This window comes from Neoarius graeffei, chromosome 2 (genome assembly GCF_027579695.1).
Source record: "Neoarius graeffei isolate fNeoGra1 chromosome 2, fNeoGra1.pri, whole genome shotgun sequence".
In the NCBI taxonomy this organism is placed as follows: domain Eukaryota; kingdom Metazoa; phylum Chordata; class Actinopteri; order Siluriformes; family Ariidae; genus Neoarius; species Neoarius graeffei.
In genome coordinates, this window is record NC_083570.1 from 23,370,841 (window position 1) to 23,390,292 (window position 19,452).

General features: G+C 41.1%; 1 protein-coding gene across 1 annotated transcript in view; it reads right to left on the reverse strand.

Moving 5' to 3' along the window:
* Positions 1-2,288: 2,288 nt before the first annotated feature.
* Positions 2,289-19,452, reverse strand: part of LOC132869164 (polymeric immunoglobulin receptor-like) — a 35,491-nt gene continuing 18,327 nt past the window's right edge. The window contains exons 3-5 of the mRNA XM_060902498.1: positions 6,761-7,075; positions 6,128-6,649; positions 2,289-5,535 (exon numbers count right to left, since the gene is read on the reverse strand). Of these exons, the coding sequence (XP_060758481.1) occupies positions 6,510-6,649; positions 6,761-7,075 (455 nt within the window). The 3' untranslated portion in view covers positions 2,289-5,535; positions 6,128-6,509. The remainder of the gene's footprint in view (positions 5,536-6,127; positions 6,650-6,760; positions 7,076-19,452) is intronic.

Genomic DNA, 19,452 nt, shown 5'->3' on the forward strand with positions numbered 1-19,452 from the left:
TCGAAAAGACGCGGTCAGCTGACGTCATGTGCCTCGGCGGAAGCACGTGATGCCCTTCGCCCTCTCTGGTTGGTCGCTGTCGTGTGATAAGGGAGACCTGTGTGGTGGGTGGGAATTGGCCACATCTAAATTAGGAAGAAAATTGTGGGGAAAAAATGATCACAGTGTGAAAACTGCAACATCACACCCTTTGGAATAATAATAATAATAAAAGTCCGTAGTGCATTCACAGTGAGAGTTCAGGATTACAGGGTGCAGTCCTTGGGAGGAAGGCAGGGATTAGAAAGGAAAAGTCAGTGAATGGGTAGATGGAGGTAAACACATCATGGTTGCTCTGAGAGTCTAACCACCTGGGGGAAAAGCTGTTTATTTACCTGGTGGTTCTTGTACGGATGCTCCTGGACCTTTTTCCAGATTGCATGGAGGAAAACAGACTATAGGAAGGGTGGGAGGGATCACTGGGATTGCTGGAGGCTCTGCAAATGCAGCATTGGTGTTAAATCTCCAGCAAAGATGGAAGAGGGGCACCAATAATCTTTTCAGCTGTCTTCACTCTCCTGTATAGCTGTTGTTGTTCTCTTCTGCTGTTACCAAACCAGGAAGTGATACAGTATTTCAGTATGAAATGGTGCCTCGATTAAAACTGGTGTGGACTGGAGTAGTTTCCTCTGGAGTCTCCGGTTTCCTCCCACAGTCTGGAGGAATGCAGATTTGGTCAACTGGTGACTGAATTGGCCATGGTTGTGAATGTGAGTGTGAAATGCTGTCTGTTTCTGCCCTGTGATAGATTGGTGACCTGTCCAGGGTGAACTGCACCTCTCGCTCAATGTCAGCTGGGATTGAGTCCAGCTCATGCGAGACCAGCAATGGATAAATGGCATAGAAAATGAATGAATTAATGAATGAATATTTCTGTCACTTGTATACACGCCTTGTATCTCATTACTAATATGATAGACCTTTGCTAATTACAGTTATTTCAGTTGTGTGATATCATTTGGATCACAACCTCAAGAAAAAAATATGATTTATTGTTCATATTCCGCGGCGGCACGGTGGTGTAGTGGTTAGCACTGTTGCCTCACAACAAGAAGGTCCTGGGTTCGAGCCCAGCAGCCGACGAGGGCCTTCCTATGTGGAGTTTGCATGCTCTCCCCATGTCTGTGTTGGTGTGCTCTGGTTTCCCCCACAGTCCAAAGACATGCAGGTTAAGATAATTGGCGGTGCCAAATTGACCGTAGGTGTGAATGGTTGTCTATGTGTCAGCCCTGCGATGACCTGGCGACTTGTGCAGGGTGTACCCCGTCTCTCGCCCATAGTCAGTCAGCTGGGATGGGTTCCAGCTTGCCTGCGACCCTGTAGAACAGGATACATGGCTACAGATAATGGATGGATGTTTATGTTCCAAAAACATTTTGTGCTGAGGTACACATGTTGCTTGAATGTGGAATTTATTTCAAATACTGACATACAGTACTGTGCAAATGTCTTAGGCACCCTAATTTTTTTCATACAAACTTTGTAGATTTCTATTTTTTTTTTTTTACTTCTACATTATTGAGTCAGTTAAAAAAGTTCCAAACATTCATTTTTCAGCACAAAATTAAATGCTGCAGAATTTTTTTTTTTTTTTATCTGAGCAGCATATTACATAAGAGACCACTTTTCAGGTTTTAAAAAACATCATGAAGGCTCCTGGGTTTTGCTGCAAAATTAAGAAGCAAGTGTGACAAAGTGTCCAGAAGAACTGTGGCTGGTTTTGCAAGATGCTCAGTAAAATCTACAGCTCATTTCCTTATAAAACTGCACTAATTGTCCCTGAGACAATTTATTTTAAGCAAAGGGTCGTCTCACACCAAATTGACTTTGTTCCATTTATTATGGCTTACTTATAGTATTTTTTTAATGTTAAAAATTAATTTTTAAGCCATTTTTGGTCTACAGTATTTCTTGACATGTGCCTCAGACTTTTGCACAGTACTGTACAGTTCATCATGTTGTGACATGCACAGGAAGGTATCCAGGTGATTCTCACCACCGCTGGAATTTATCTTGTGTTCACAGAACCACAGTTGTGCACATAACTCATGTTCTCATGGCACTTCAGAGCTACTGTGAGACACTCTAGTCAGAGTAACCACACGACTGTGGCCATGGCAACATGGGGACTGGTGGAAGAATGGCTACTTCCTCTTTCTTACAGCATCAGTTCACCAACGTTGTGCCATACACACAGAATATTGTGTAATACTCCACACTCATCAAGCACACTGTCACATCCCTTACAATATTTTTATTTTTTACAGCAGGTGACATAGACTACATTTCTCATTACTGAATTCACTTTTTCAAAATTCTTCACTTTATCAACTGTTGTTTCAAAAAACAACAAAATTTATCAAATTCTTCACTTTATCATTACAGCAGTTAACCTCACATCAAAGATGCACAACACACCTCAAAATCACCTTATCTACCAGAACACTAGCAAAGACTCTCTCTCTCTCAACATGAACACCTTATCATTCAGAACACAATGATCAAAAAAACCCACTAATATCAGCTAACATTAACATCAGCAACTTTTCAGAGAAGGCCTTGCTTGTTTCAGCAAGACAATGCCAAAACGCATTCTGCAGGTATTACAACTGCATGGCTCCATAGTAAAGAAAAAAAAAAAAGTCTGGGCGCTAAACTGGCCTGCCTTCAGTCCATGCCAGTTGAGCAACCGCTGAACAACTGAAATTATATATCGGGCACCAATGGGACAAAATTTCACTTTCAAAACTACAGCAATTGGTCTCCTCAGTTCCCGAACATGTTATTAAAAGTAGAGGTGATACAATACAGTGGTAACCGTGCCTCTGTCCCAATTTTTTTGAAATGTGTTGTTGGCATCAAATTCAAAATGAGCAGATACTTTTCAAAAAAACAATAAAAATTCTCAATTTCAACATTTATGATGTCGTACTATTTTCAATGACATCTAGGGTTTCCATGACTTGCAGGTCATCACATTCTCTTTTTATTGAGGTTTCAGACAGCGTCCCAACTTTTTTGGAATTGGGGGTTGTAGAAACACTGGAATATAGTCCACTAAAACAAAAATACACAAATTTCAGAGGGAATGTTCAAAAACACATGAAACCATGTTAATTCCAAGAATGTGACAAAAAGTATAAATATATTCGCCACATACTGTACATCGACACACTATGCATGTAAGGTATCGATCAAGCACACTGAAAAAAAAAAAAGACTAAAAAAAGTTTCACACGAACATTTACATGAATGCCATTTGGCCATAAATGTAAATGACCGACAGAAGTGCTTACAGAAGTCTCTCAAAAACACATCCTCATGTTATTTCACTAGGACAGGGACTAAGGGTCTCATCAGATTAAACACAGTGTTGAGAGGTTCGTTCCTCATGAAAAAGACAATACAAGTATTTGCTAATTTAAGTCCTCGGTGAACAGGTAGGTCTTTACACACTGATTCACACTTTCAAAAATATTTTGTTTCATTTTGAACCTGTATTCAATAGTTTTGAAAGTATTTTGCAGATGGGAAAAATAAGTTGGAGAGACACAAAGTTTTGCTGGAGTTTAAGACTGAAAGAAGAATTCATGAAATTTGATTGATTTGAAGTCAGGAGCTGTCAAACTTTCCATGAAAGTCACAAACCAGAACATGTATAGGAGTCTTCTTACACAAAACAGGATTATGCTTCTAGAACTTTCATTTCTTAACCTGCTATAAGAATGGGACACAAAAGATCTAAAATGACATGTACACTCAAATCATAACTTGCAAGATTGTCCATCAGCAATTTTTAAATGATTAACAGACAGAGACAATGCAGAACAATTCTTCGTTTGCATGTGACATCATAGCTAATTATGCATGAGGCTTTGAACCGGAAGTGGGCCATGTTGGAGGATATACACAAACTCACGTGGCGCACATTTAAGATAGAAGATATGCTTGAGAGGTTGTTACGCTCAAGAATTCCTTTTGTTTCTTCACTATGCCTACTCTTTGTGCTGTAATTGGATGCGGGCACAACTCTATTCGAGACAAGAGGACTTGTAAGTTCTTTAGAATTCCAGCAATTTTAAATAATCAAGGAAACAAAACAGGAGAGTTCTCCACGGAGCACAGACGTCAATGGCTGTCCAACATAAACTGGGCTGATCTAAGTGATGAGAAAGCAAAAGCCACATTAGTCTGCAGTGAACATTTTATCAATGGTAAGTGCTACGAACTAGTTATGAATAAAAGATCACAATATATAAGAAATATTGGATCGTTTAATAGCCTGGTCGTGCAGAAACTTGCCGCTGTCAAACGTGACAAAGCTGTGATCATCGAGTGCGTGAGCCGACAATCAAAGGCTTCTACGATTATTTCATTTTAAAAAGAGCTATATTTTTGATGACGCTGCTTTTATTTTACTTTTTCTTTTCATTAGGGTAACCAGCTGATCTCTACAATTTTACAGATCCAGACTGGGCTCCAACACAAAATATGAGCCACAACAAAATCAAAGATGGTACTAAAGCAGTAGCTCGAAATGCTAGGCTTACAGAGTGCAGAAAGAAATGCAAAATTATTGAACAATCTTCCCAAACGATCACAGAGTCAATCGAACAAGATTCATGTTAATCCACTACCTCAGATACTGCACTGCAAAAAATTGAAAACTGAATTTGAGGAGCAAATTACTTCATACTAGTGAAATTATCTTGCTGCATGGACAGATATTTTTACTTGATAAGACATCTTAGAATAAGTTGATTGCAATCTAGAACTAGGTTTAATAATCCCAGAATTGGTGTCTTGTATTCTTCTAATAGGAAATGCTAGAGCATGTCAACTATTTTCAAGATATTTTCACATGCTAAGACATCATTTTTTGCAGTGTGCAGCCTCCTCGCCCAGTGAGTGCTCTTTTATAACTAAATGTGATATAGTGTGTGAGATACCTCTCTTTAGAAGCAGTCAAAATTATTGTTTTTAAAATAGATTTGAGAAATGACTACACGCTTCGAAATGTAACTCCTCTTTACCTTCTAGTCTGCACTCTTACCACTGTATGTCTTACCACTGTGTATAGATGTGTATATTGTAGATCCTCCAACATGGCGGTGGTCAATGACGCAAGCAGTTTTGGTCACATGGTTGCAAACGAAGAATACGCTTAGCTAACATAAGTAAAGGTAACGCAATACTCTGGAAACCCCGCCCCCATCCCCCAAATCACACACAGGCATGTCCGTGAATATGATTTCTAACAGCAAAATAATAATCACAAAACAGCCAATATTGTGAAGCTGGTGCTTGAACCTTGTGTGTATTTAATATACGTTTTCAGCATTATTGTACAATATCTGAGAATGGATCGATATTTACTGTGGATTAGTTTGTTATAATGCTGGCGTATTCAGTTTTCTCTCCAGCGTTGATCTGAACCCGCGCTGCTCCAGCTGTGTTAATGTGGGTTACAGTGGAGTAAGTAGCATCTGGTCCAGTCTGTAGAAAGACAGCACATGAAAATTAGACATAAAAACAGTTATTTCTTTTATTGTTGCCCTCAAAAACCCAACTTATATTTATCCATCTGAGCAGGTGAGAGTTAAGGGCAGCAGGAGATACTTTCCTATAACTCACTATTCAATGAGAGCATGTGTGGTTCATGTGTGTTACCTGCAGTGTCTCACAAATACAACTAAATCCAACTAAAGTGAGAAACAAATCTGCTATAACTGTTATTGTTGTAACCATGCGGAATTGAAACGAGATCAAATTAAGAATACAGTAGGACTCTGATTGACAATGAGATGAAATTTTTTTGTTCCTTTTCAAAGATTTAAAGATGCCACACTGCGCAAAATATCCCAGAATCCAGAGATGGTTTTGCCTGGATATTTCAAACTATGACCCATATATGATAAATCCATGTTGGGTTTCTCTCATCACGGCATGGTCAAAAAAAAACCTCCAGATATGAACCAGATTCTTTCAAAAAAAAAAAAAAAAAAAGATCTCTAGATTATTGGGGTTTTGGCACAGTGCCACATAATAATAAAAATGCAGCTGAGCTGACGCCTGCATGTACACTAACCTGATCCTTCTGCTTTCTCTTCCAGTCTGGACGTTCTTCAGTCATCCTGTTCTCTCCACATCTTCCTCCTAAAGAGAAAAAACCTTTAGTTTTCCTTATCCAGAGTGACTTACAGGAGTGCTGCTGGTTTGATAGCTTCTGGTTCAAAAGGCTTTCAGTTAATCAATCTCAGCGTGTATGCATGTGTGTGTGTGTGTGTGTGTGTGTGTGTGTGTGTGTGTGTGTGTGTGTGTGTGCGCGCGCGTACCTCTACGTCTCCAACAAATAAATGTCACTACACCAGGTATCACCAACAATAAAACCGCCAGAATGCCAAAAACTGTCATAAAACACAACAAAGTTAATAAACGTAATAGGGATGTTTTTTTTTTTTACCTTTTCATTATTGAATAAAATGAAAAGTTTTGGCACCTATAGGGAGGCTGCTGTGTGTTTGCTGTTTATCTTGTTCCAGTGTTGTTGGTTCTGATGGAGGTGTTGTGTCTGTTTTGCTTGAGTGTGTTGAAGTTTCTCTTCTTCTGACTGAAAAGAACGATAAAACTTAAACAGGAATTAGTTTTAATATCACTGTGAGTAATATGGCCCATGACACTGGAGTAAAGCATGCTCACAGTCATTAATGAACAAATGTACCTTTAACAGATAGTCTGATATCTCTGTGATCAGCCTGTACAGAACATCTGTACTCTCCCTGATCCTCTTCAGTCAGGTCTGATATGAGTAGAGAGAGGTTTCCTGGAGGGTTTTTACTGACCAGTTTGACTCTGTTCCTGTGATGTCCAGTCTGTTCAGGGTAAATTTTCTGATAATCTGTTCCAGATTCTCTTCTAAACTCCCATTTTACAGACTTTGGTTTGTCCTGTAGGTCAGTGCAGACGCAGGGCAGAACTACAGACTCTCCTGTGAACCCAGTCACCGCCTCTAACCCTGCCTTCACCAGCTCACAGCCTGTAAACATCACATTTACAGTTAATAACAGAAGCACAGCAATTATTAATATTCCCTGCTTGTAAATCACATTTTTAAAAAGATGTACAAAAATTTGATTTTCACAAGGTATGAGGATGAAGGGGATTAATCATAACTTGTGCAAATGCTGTTTTGCTTTTCTTGTTTTCTGCTTATTTATTCATTGTTTGTTTACATGTTCGAAATAAACTATCACCACCATGAGCCAATCACCTGTTTAAATTCTCGATATGAATCCAATCTCAGGACTCTGATACCCAATACTGAACCACTACTGGCTTATTTTTATTTTAATAACTACTAAACCTTTAATAATCTTTCATATCAGTTTTAATTGAGTTCAACAAGTGATGCTCTTCCAATGGGAAATAATAATCCCAATTAAAGGTTCTGACTGCAAAGTTGAATTCTGGGTAAAATGTTCTGTGTCTACAGCTGCTGGAGTTTTGAGATGTTGTGATGCTGCACACACTGTGCACCCTGTGTGTCGCTGTTTCGTCGAGATAAAATGCGTCCTGCATTTTACGATTCCAAAAATGGCCAAAGCAAGCCAGCAACAATATCACGTGACCACCGTGGGCTGTGTTTGACCTACTTTTCACCAAAACAAGTCAGCGTGGGCAAACATGGTGGACTTTGCTCTCCCACGAACTAAAAGCCAGTGGAAAAGAAAAGGAAAGCCTGCCTCGTGAGTGCAACTGCAAGACAGAGCAAGGTTAGATGACGTCACTTTTCTGGACAGAGAACTAAATCATTCTAGCTAGCGCTTGGCTATCTTAGCCTTAGAATGCATGGGCTCGACTCTACAGTAGCGAGTATGGCGTTATCAGGGCCTTTCATGTGACATCATCTTAATTGTGGATTTGTTTATCCGGCCAAGCTTTGTGTTCAACGACCGGCACAAGTGCACACAAGTGACTGTAAGCCCAATTCAGTACATCTACAGATAAACTTGCAGAAGTTTCATCTAAAAGAACAATGCCAGAGACCTGTCGTGCTTTTGGATAACAGACATGGAGATAAGCTGGTTTAGCTTTTCACCACTTCCAAGCGAACCCAGAAAGCTGAGAAAAATGGCAAGCTGCAGTTAAACAGGAAGACAAAAACATGCCCGTGTGTGTGGAGAACATTTTATGTCAGATTAGTGCGAAAGCTCTGTGCAACGTTAAAATGTATATCTGGATGTGGGCTTTGGACACGATATATTTTATTAAACTTGATGCTTGGCGAGACGAGCAGCATGTTTGTTATGTCCTGATAATGTAGACGAGGCTAAACACCATAAAATATCTTAGATCTATACCCTGGCTTGTTTATTACTATTACAAGTCTACAATTGAGCTTACCTTTGTCACAATAAGGTATTTTTCTTTCTCGAGAATTTCCCATAACATTCTGGCACGAATCCTGCCTCAACATATTGGTAGGCATCTGTACTTTTGTAAACCTTTAGCATCTCTGGTGTATTTAGAAATCCCAAATACTAAATAGTTCAGGATGTTGTAGTGTCCCAAATCCGGTAGCTAGTTTGCTGAACACATTTCAAGTGGAATAAATAGATTTGTGGGAAAATTAAGAAGCTTTCATTTTTGTCATGTGTAAACTCAAGCGCAGCGAAATTCCTCCTTTGCATTTAAACCATCTGGAGCTGTGCACGTGCGCAGACACACACACAGACAGCAAGAGCACACCCACGAGAGAGAGTACAGTGAGAAGAATAAATAAATACATTTGTGGGTAAATTAAATGGATCTGTGATGCCTGCATCTTTCAGCTTTTCGAACTGCTGATAAAATATACATTTTTAATTGGCATGATGTTTTCTGTGCATCGCCATCTTGGTGTGACACAGGGCCATTCCATAGTTATGCTAATTAGTTAAAGCTCCTCACGGTTTAAAAAAAAAAAGGCAAGCTCCTCGCGTTCGCCTATTTCCTTAGGGACATACTGCTTACCTCAAAAGGTAGGAACACGGACCCAAAATGGAGAAAAGCACATCAAAATGATCACGTCTCATCTGCATCATATTGTTCTTGCAAGACATAGCAAAATGCCATGCAGAATAACAAATTTTGAAAATTTCAGATGACTTTGCAGTCAGCACCTTTCAGATACTTCACCTGGCATACAAACAATAAAATAGTTATTATCATCTGTGTTTATGGCATGTACCTCATCTTATAAAGGCAAGGTTACTGAAGGGACATCGTCTTAGGGCTACATGACACCTACATAAACCCTTCATTACAAATTAACTGAACCTAAAAGACGTGTTTAAAAAGACTTTCTAAAGTATCAGCTGATGTACAGACTGTGTTTATTAATGTTAAGTTACTATCACACCGAGTCTAGTGACAGATTTCTGTAGACATTAAATGATGTTATGGTGGACAGTGACAACTACTGAAGCCTTTTTTAATGTTTATTTCGGCTTTTGTCAGGTGTCATGTCGCTCTATAAGCACTACAGTGTTACAAATAAAATAGATTAGACTGAGAAATGTGTCAAATCCAATCTGATAGCATTCCAAAGTTCAGCTCAGTCTGATATCCATCATCACTATTTATTGCCATTTATTACTTGATACTGATGCGTCACAACATGAGATTATTTCCCCTTTTGTGATGGTAAACGGAGGAGACATTTTTGTTACATCTTTTTTGTGACCAAATGTTTATTTGAACAAGAACACGAGTTACAACCGAAAACAACTCGTTAATTGGACAATAAAGACAGTACAAGAATTGACAGTAACAAATAATTACTAGTGATAATAATAATAATAATAATAATAATAATAATAAACAATAACTTTGCATGTAAATAAGATGCAAACAAACGAAACCAAAAGGACATGAGTGGGGGGGGCAGCACCCCCTCCCACCCCAGCACTACACTCATTAGGTACGCTCACTCGAGTCTACTGGCATCCTATAGATTTTATATCTCTAACGCGCACACACACACGGGAAAAACAAGGAGATTACGAGTCTCACAAAAAGGCATCAAGTAAGGGAAGTGTTCATCCTATAAGTTCTTTCAGCGACTCAGCTACTGCGTGCCAATTGTTTATGGTAGCCTCACTAGCGCCATTAACTCTAGCAGTTGACAGTTCTAAATAAATTACATCCAGGAAAGTATGGGCCCAGTGTCTGATGGTGAGAGAATGGGGAGGTTTCCATCGCAAAGCAATCAACTTCTTGGCAGCTGTCAGGCCGGCGAGAACAACACGCTTTTTAAGATTTGTAATATTCATCTCTGACAGATCGTTTAGCAGAAGGACAAGTATAGTCACTGGTATGGTCACTGATACTAAGTCAGATAACTTAGCTGCCATTTTAGACCAGAACTGTGAGACAGGAGGGCAATTCCACATCATATGCAAAAAAGTGCCAGAGGCTTTCATAGAACATAGGCTACACAAGGGATCAGTTATCAACTTCATACAATGGAGCTTGCGAGGGGTTAAATATGTTCTGTGTATATAGTTAAAGTGGATCTGCTGGTGGTCTGGGTTGCGGGAAGCCTCCCTAATATTGGCCCAGACCTGTGACCATTCAAAATCAGAATTAAGATTGGGGCAGTCACACCTCCACATTCTGTCAAGTGGTAATTCATGATAAGAGGCCTCCAGGAAGAAGTGATATAATGCAGAGAGCGTACCTCTATTTTTAGTTTGTGTGATGAGTAACTTGTATAGTGGGTGGACTGGTAAAGATTGTTGCCCCGGGGCACCATGTGCCAGTAGAGATGATCTAAGCTACAGATAGAAAAAGAACGAGCATACAGGCACATTATACCCGTCTCTAATATCCTGAAAGGTACGCAGCCCAAAGTCACCATAAACATCGTCTAAAGTGCGAATATGACTATTACTCCAGGCAGAACATGAAATAGGTCTTCCTCCAATCAAAAGGCCTCGGTTGGTAAAGATCGGTGTAAAGGCCTCTGCATGCTCTTGTGACAAGGCTTTCGCAGATAGCTTTTCGCAGACAGTTGTAATTTATCGTTGAGCGGGGAGTAATAGGCGTGCGCGATGTTATTCACTGCCACAACGCAAGGGGGCGCGAAGTCGCGAAATCGCTAGGAGTAGTTGGTGGGTGTGGTTAGTGGAGTGTTTATCCTCCGGTTACTTATAATGACTAGAACTGGAGTCGTATAGATGTACGTACTTCCTCACTTCCTCGATCAACCGCTCTTCGTGCTGCTCCATCTTCGCTCGTGTTTTTAAAAATGGCGGTCGTGAAAACAAAACAAACCGGGAAAGTAGGGAAGCGGAAGTGCGTGTACAGCGGATGTAGAGTGGACCAATCAGAGCCCTCTTGTCTGCGACGCTGTCTGCGAGGCTTCTGCGGTGGTCACAATTTTTGGGAGGTGCGCGCAGAGCGTCTGCGAAGGTGGGGGGGCTACGCAGACACTGTCTGCGAGGCTATCTGCGAGGACTGGGTTGTCAGCATAAATTGGCCTTAAGTGTATGCCACTTGCAGGAGATCTTGCATTGAAGTTCAGCCGCACGCCATGTCTGAATAAGTTGTGAAACTATCGAGCCAAAATCCAACCGACATTGCTTATTGGATATATTAGCAAAGAGAACCTCCTGCAAGTTCCAGGGTCTCACACAATTTTCCTCTCACCTACGCCAGGAAACTGATACATTAGAGTCACACCATACAAGGAATGACCTAAGCACGAATGACCAGAAATAAAACTTACAGTTAGGTACTGAGGAGCCACCACTGGCCACTCCTCTTCGTATAGTTGACAGTTTGAGGTACGGACACGTCCTGTTCCAGATAAACCGTGAAATACTAGAATGTAATTTGTTCCAATAATTGACAGGAGGGGAGAGGGGGATCATTCAACTGATAAAATTTATTCTGGGCAAAATATTAATTTTGCCTATAGAGATACGGGCTCTGAGAGAGTTGGGGAGACTAATCCACCCGTCCAAGTCTGCTTTAATTTTATTCATTGTGTCTGAGTAGTTGTGCGTTACAATGCGATTCAAGGATGGGAAGATTTGTATCCAGAGATACTTAAAGTCCTGGACAACTGGAAGACCAGCTGCAAATTGCAACCTCCTAGCCGAATCATTAAGAGGAAGTAATGAGGACTTGGTCCAGTTGATCTTAAAACCAGAGAGACAACTAAATTCTTCACAAATGGATAGCAAGTTAGGTATAGATTGTAGTGGATTCTCCATAAAGACCAAAACGTCATCGGCATATCAAGACAAGTGGCGATGAGTGTCGTGAACTGAAATAGGATGCACATTGGAAGACTGACGAATCAGCTGAGCAAGTGGCTCAAAAGAAAGTGCAAAAAGTGCTGGACTCAGGGGACAACCCTGTCGGGATGATCTAGTGACTGGAAAGAGTGCAGAGGCTAGTTGGCCAGTGAGTACCAGGGCTGAGGGATTTGAGTACAGAACCTTAATCATATGAATAAAGTTTCCACCGAAACCCATTTCTTCTATAACCACCCACAGAAAGGACCACTCCAGCCTGTCAAAGGCTTTCATAGCATCAAGGGATAGAACTGCAGCTGGGGCTGTTTTGTCTACTGCAGCATTATATGGAGGAGTCGTCTGACATCGTCCGCAGCTAGCCTAGACTTTATAAATCCAGTTTGATCGTAGCTATGTCGGCATGTGATTCTGAATGCGTCGAGCCAGCACATTTGCATATATTTTAAGATCTGCAACAAGATCAACTGAGTGGTCTAGAACTACTGCAGTCTACAGGGTCCTTGTCTTTCTTTAAGAGTAAAGATATCAGGGCTATATTGACGTCACTTGAAAAACTGCCTTGTCTATAGATGTCATTATCATGTCTAGAAGTAGCAGGCCTAGCTTGTCCCAGAATTCCACGTCTACTTCGGGTGGTATTCCATCAAACCCTGGTGATTTATTTCTTTGCATGACGAGAGCCGCTGACTTAAACTCTTCCAGCGATATGGGTGCGTTAAGTTGCATAGAATCAGTTGCGGCCATCTGTGGTAGATCTAGCTGATCAAGGAAATTGAGACACCTACGGTATCTCTAACTGTATCTCTGATTGGTATAAATTAGAGTAAAACGTGCGAAAGGTCTCATTCACCTGCTTTAGATCAGTTACAATTTTGCCTGCCGCGGACCTGATAGAAGCGATGTCAGCAAAGTATTCATTTGTCCTGATTTTGGCGGCTAGAAGGTGACTGGGTCTCGACCCCTGAAAATAGTAACGCTGCTTAGACCTATGTATTAGGAATTCTGACTGTTGCTTTAAAAAAGAAATTAATAATATTTTAATGATGTCACATTGTAATTCAATCTGTTGGGAGTCGTTACTTTGTAAGGTCAAATCTATTCTGGCCAAGTCAGCTTCCAGAGTTTGCAATTTAGCTGTTCTAGGCTTACGCAAATTTGAGGCGAATTGCTGTGTATAAATCCTTTGACGGCATCCCACAAAATTCTGGGGTCATCAACCTAGCCTAAATTAAAGTCCAAAAAAATCCTCTAATTGGTGCAGAAACTGGGATTTATAATCATTGTTTTTTAACAAGGTGGTATTGAAGCGCCATCTCGTAGCACGCTTTGAAAAACAGCCCAAGGTTGCACAACAAACTACCCCTTTATGGTCTAATAAAGCAATAGGCAGCCGAAATGTCTGGCCAAAAAAAAAAAAAAAAGAGTAGTTCTTTCACTGTAGGGTTAAAAGAACGCCACGCGTCTATTAAACCGAGAGTCTCCACCTGGGATCGTAGAGCTGCAGTTGCTAGCTCCTGATCCCTGGAGGCACTCATGCTAGATCGAGCGTCTGTATGCCACACTGCATTCATGTCGGCCCCCACGATGAAAGAATATGCACATACTGTAATTATTACATTCTCTTTGTAAGCGTGTCATAGAAAATCTTATCAAATTTGTTTGGCGTATAAGCAGAGATAATAGCTACCTTCCTCCCATACAGTTCCACCTTGGCCATTACTATCCTTCCCGCAGTGTCCGCCCATATATCCAGCACCTTAATTTTGAGATTACATTTACATACGACAGCCACTCCTTTATTTTTTGATTCAGCTGAAGAGGAAGCAACTGTGTGGTAAAACCTGTTCGCCATGTGACCAGAGTCTCTGCTTAACAGGTGTGTCTCCTGTAGAAGAGCCAGGCCAATTTTCCAGCAACGCATAAAAGTAAGGACACTGGTCCTCTTATGTGGTGTATTTAACCCGTCACAATTCCAAACCAAAATAGACAAATCACCCATTATTGCGTGGTGGTCTGAAAGTAATCCACCATGTACCTAATGATAAAATATAGTGCCAGCAGCTGTGGCAAACCGACTCGCCGATATGAACACAAAATGAACAGACCTCTCCCCCAATGAGAAGTTTAAGCTTCCATTCCTGTTTCCCAGAATATGATAGAAGCCAAGACAACAATTTCCCCTGCAATATCCCCTGGTGATGCCCAATAAACAACAACAAAACACATAAAACCCAATAAACAGTCAAGCAAAAAATAACTAAACCAAAAGATAATGAAACACTCATATGTTGAGCCGTGATCTAGAATGGATATGGGGCCACAAAGGATCAAACTTAACCTCAAACCTGGCACTTAATAAACTGAACCGTTGAGTCGGGCTGCTAGAATGTAGTTACGCTACAATGACCTGCATAGCGCTTGTATTGTTTCTGCCTACCGCTAGCGGCCTGCGATGGCTACTCACGCGTCGCGTTTTGGTCTTTGCTTTCTACATTATTGATTCCCGTGCGGATTTCCCCAGTACACAAATACTGATGACGTAGTCAGTATTCTCAGTAACCTCGTGGTTCTCGAATTTTCGCGATGTGACAACGGGAAGTGGAAAAAAATTGTTTATGAAGTAGACCCTCATCTTCCGACTTCTGCTACCATCAATGGTGAGTAGGTTGTATTTTCTAAACATATAGAAATGATCGCTTAAGTATTTTTCTTGATTACTGCCAAGTTTCATCATAATCAAAAGACTAGCACATAGTTTTCTAACAATAGCAAAACCAATGGGTCCAAGTGCTGCTGGCAGATGGGCGGCCATGATTGATTTCTACTGCTGACTTGGGAGGACGAGGGCTTTATAAATCCATTGTTTCATTTAGAATTCATGATAAAACAACTCCTAATTCATCTTAGACAGTATCTTGAACGAATAAATAAAGTTTACTTGCAGTTATACTGTATGTATTCCACATAAAATGTCGATTTTAGGGTAGGCCCAAGTGAATTTTGTGCAAGAGCACAAAACTGAAGAAAAAGGGTGGGGGTACCTATATAATAAGTAACTGGGCAGAAAATGAAACCTATGACGACGCAATCGAATTCGACCTTACTAAGTTTGCCCTCACTGCTGACCACATATGTGACCCCTCACCGAATCCAGGGACACATGTCGGCCGAAACGAATCCGAGATAATCGCAAAAGAAGCATTTTTTTTTTTTTATTTGTGATTTTTGTCTGTGGGTGGTAGAAATGGGCAACTGGACTTGCTTGAAGATTCTTGAAAACGTTTCACCTCTCGTCCAAAAGGCTTCCTCAGTTCTGTCTGACTAATAGGGAGTATCAGATATTTATCCTCTCCTGGATCAGAATCAGAATCCTGATGACCAGCTCATCTAAGGCCCTGTCCACACGGCAACGGATTCAGGTGACTCCGATACAATTGCTTATCGTTTAGGCCTGGGGTCCACACGGCGCCGCCGTTTTGGGTGCCCAAAACGCAATCTTTGAGAACGGGTTCCAGAGTGGAAAGATCTGGCAACGTTGCCGTTGTGAAGTCGTCTGGATGAGTAGAACGGATTTGTTTACGATGACGTCACAACCACATGACTGTGAGTGCTTCACGCCGGGTAGAAGTGTAACGAACTCGATGCGAGTTATCAACAAATCCTATAACTTGGTTCATGAAACGCGCTTACAAAATATTTTCACTCTGAATATTTGTGTAATGGTGCAAAGTGAGAGAGAGAGACTCTGCCCTTAGGGCAGAGTCAATCCCGCCAGCAAAAATAGGGGAAAAAAAAGGAGCTCTCTCACCTCTTCAGATGTTGGTTTAAGTCCTACAATACATTCCTTAAAAAGGGCGTAGAAGAGCAAATTAATCCATCAACGTGTAGTATTCAATTTATTCCGGACCATTAAAGACGCCGCCTTCCGCGTAGAATCATACGTCATCCTCGCCGCCATATTGGATAGGTCAAAGCGGAGAATAAAGATTAGCTGCATTTAACTGTACCAACAGGTTTGCCATCCAAACGAGATCACATGGGATTACCTTTCACAGGTGAGACTGGAAAAATACTTTTCATTGTATTTGGTCATTATAATGTAATTTTACGAACAGATTTTCCTGACTTTGTAGCTAATATGAAGTCTCGTGCATAATAGTTTATGCACATGCATCCTTACTTCTTCTATTGTTCTGGGGTCTCCGAAGGGACCGTCTTACAGCGCCCCTAGAGGTGTGGCATGTGTATTGCATCGTTTTCAGCAAGCGTTGCGTTGCCATATGGACCTGATATTTTACTGATCGTTGCCCATTTGGACGCGATATATTTTTAAATAACATCTCGTTGCCGTTGTCGTGTGGATGTAGCCTAAGGTGTCATTGAAGCATCATGTTGGTGTGGGTCACTGGAGGCTGGGTGTGAACGGCGAGTCATTAGGGTGATCAAAGGATTGTCCGTTAGGATAATCACCCTAATGTGATCACCCTAATGTGATCACCCTAATGACTCGCCGTTCACAGCCAGCCTCCAGTGACCCACACCAACATGATGCCTCAATGACACCTTAGATGAGCTGGTCATCAGAATTCTGATTCTGATCCAGGAGAGGATAAATATCTGATACCCCCTATTAGTCAGACAGAACTGAGGAAGCCTTTTGGACGAGAGGTGAAACGTTTTCAAGAATCTTCAAGCAAGTCCAGTTGCCCATTTCTACCACCCACAGTTTACTATGACCTGGATGATTGAGAATCTTCACAGACTTGTGATTTTTGTTTTTTTCCATCATGTGCAAGTTGAGATCTTGAAGAATGCAATCAGTATTTCAGATAATAGATTGTTTTGTTGGAAAAGCATACATTTTTTGTTGCAAATTGTCTCGTTTTTGTCAGGACTGTAGCCTGCTGGGGGGTGTGGGTAAATTACCATATGGGCCATTCACGTGACGATTTAAGGTGGGGTTTACATTAGACCGTATCAGCGGATCATCAGATTAACGTTTTTAAAAACGATTCGCGTGCACACAGCAACGCCAATACACGATTCGCGTGCACACAGCAACGCCAATACACGGATACGCTAATCACATGACTAATTCGGCACGCAAGTTGAAATGTGTCAGTGCGGCTCATCGCTTCCTCCTCAGCGGCTGCGCTCCAAATCACTCCGCCCTGAACAGCGAGTGCCCTCTGGAGGGTGCGCACTCCGGCCCTGCGCAGCTCACAGAGCGCGCGAGTGTAGTGCACGAGCAGTGATTCGGGACTGAGCCGCTGTGCGCAAGTCACTCACCACTTGCAAGTGGAAGGATGGCAAGCCTAAAGACCATCATAACCAGCGCTCGAAACTAACGGTGTCCCGATGTCCCGGGGACCATAAAAAATGTCATCGGGACACAAAATTATCATATCTGGGACAATCCCGGGACAATGGAAAAAAATAGATCTAGAAAAAAAGGTCTACATTAATATTATTTACAAAGCCGTAACACATACGTAGACATTCACCTAATTTGTCAATTTTAATTTTAAAACGTTAACAGCGAAAAATACATAGTAGCTACACTTTCGATGCACCTGCATCCGTAGGCTACAGAGCAGCGCATTATCTTCGGCCGGAGTCCGCATTATATGGGCTTGGAATGGAATTGCTACCGCACACGCTGCGCCGACTCTTGCCAGAACAAAAATGCTGAAGTGGTTGAAGCGGACCGACCGCGGGGAAGAAACTGAAAGCCCAGACATAACGTCTCCGGGACCTTCAGGATCCAAAGTGTCATCGCCTGGTCTGCAGGCAACGCTAGCAACTGAATGAACACTGTTAGACACGTTATAAAATATAACAGGAATGATGTGGATGATATTGACGGAAGATACCGTTCAACAGAATAAGTGAGTTTTCTTGGTGTCTTTCTAGTTCAGAAAGTTTAGTCAGTCAGCAGCACAGCTAGGCTCGGACCTGCCACTATGTTGATGTTGCTAACATTTGCACCCGGCAGCGAAAGTTCATAAAATGGATAACGGAAAGTTCATAAAAATGGATAACGGAAAGTTCATAAAAATGGATAACGGAAAGTTCATAAAAATGGATAACGGTAATGGATAACGGAAAGTTCATAAAAATGGATAACGGTAATGGATAACGGAAAGTTCATAAAAATGGATAACGGTAATGGATAACGGAAAGTTCATAAAAATGGATAACGGTAATGGATAACGGAAAGTTCATAAAAATGGATAACGGTAATGGTGAAAATTATAAGTTGGCCTTATAAGTGCCAACAGATATTCAAGGTATAAGTAGATGAAATGAACATAAAAGGGGTCTTATTTTCAACTAAAGTGTACTGCAGATGTAGGGAGTTGAAACATTTTCTGAATGAGCTAGTTGGTCCCGTTAAATAAACGGGTATCTATTCATACAGTGAGATCGCCAAAGTTTAATAAACTGAAAATGCAATAACTGTAATTTTGAAGTAGATGATGTATTGGACATGTGTCGCTTGTGTCTTGTGACTTAATATAAAAATGATATAAAGGGTTCAAAATTGCATAGTTACAAATATAATAGTAACTTCATATGATAATATTAACCACTGGTTATTTCAGAGAGGAAAAAAATGGGGACACTATTGCTTCCATTCGGGACAATACAACACAGAATTCGGGACCACTGGGGGACACAAAGAAAAAAAGTTAATTTCGAGCCCTGATCATAACTACACAATGGGCAGTATTTGCATCAGTATTTGCAGTATTTTCATACTTTTATACTCTTTAATGAAAGGTGATACAAGGCGGAAGTCCGCGCCGTTTTTCAGCAGTACGTCACATGACCAACGCCAGCGAATCAGGAAGGTGGATGTCACAGTGACGTTGTCCAATGACGACGCCAGCTAGAGCTCAGCACAGCGTATCCGCGTATTCTCAATGTTTACACAGCACCGGATCAGACACGATCTGGATTGAATACGTGGACCCTGGCGGATTCCCGTTTCCCGGCGTTTTAATGTAAACGGACAGTGCATCCGCGAAGAAAACGAGACAGATACGGTCTAATGTAAACTTGGCCTAAGTCTTTTGGGGGTTTTTTTTGCGAATCAGCTGCATGA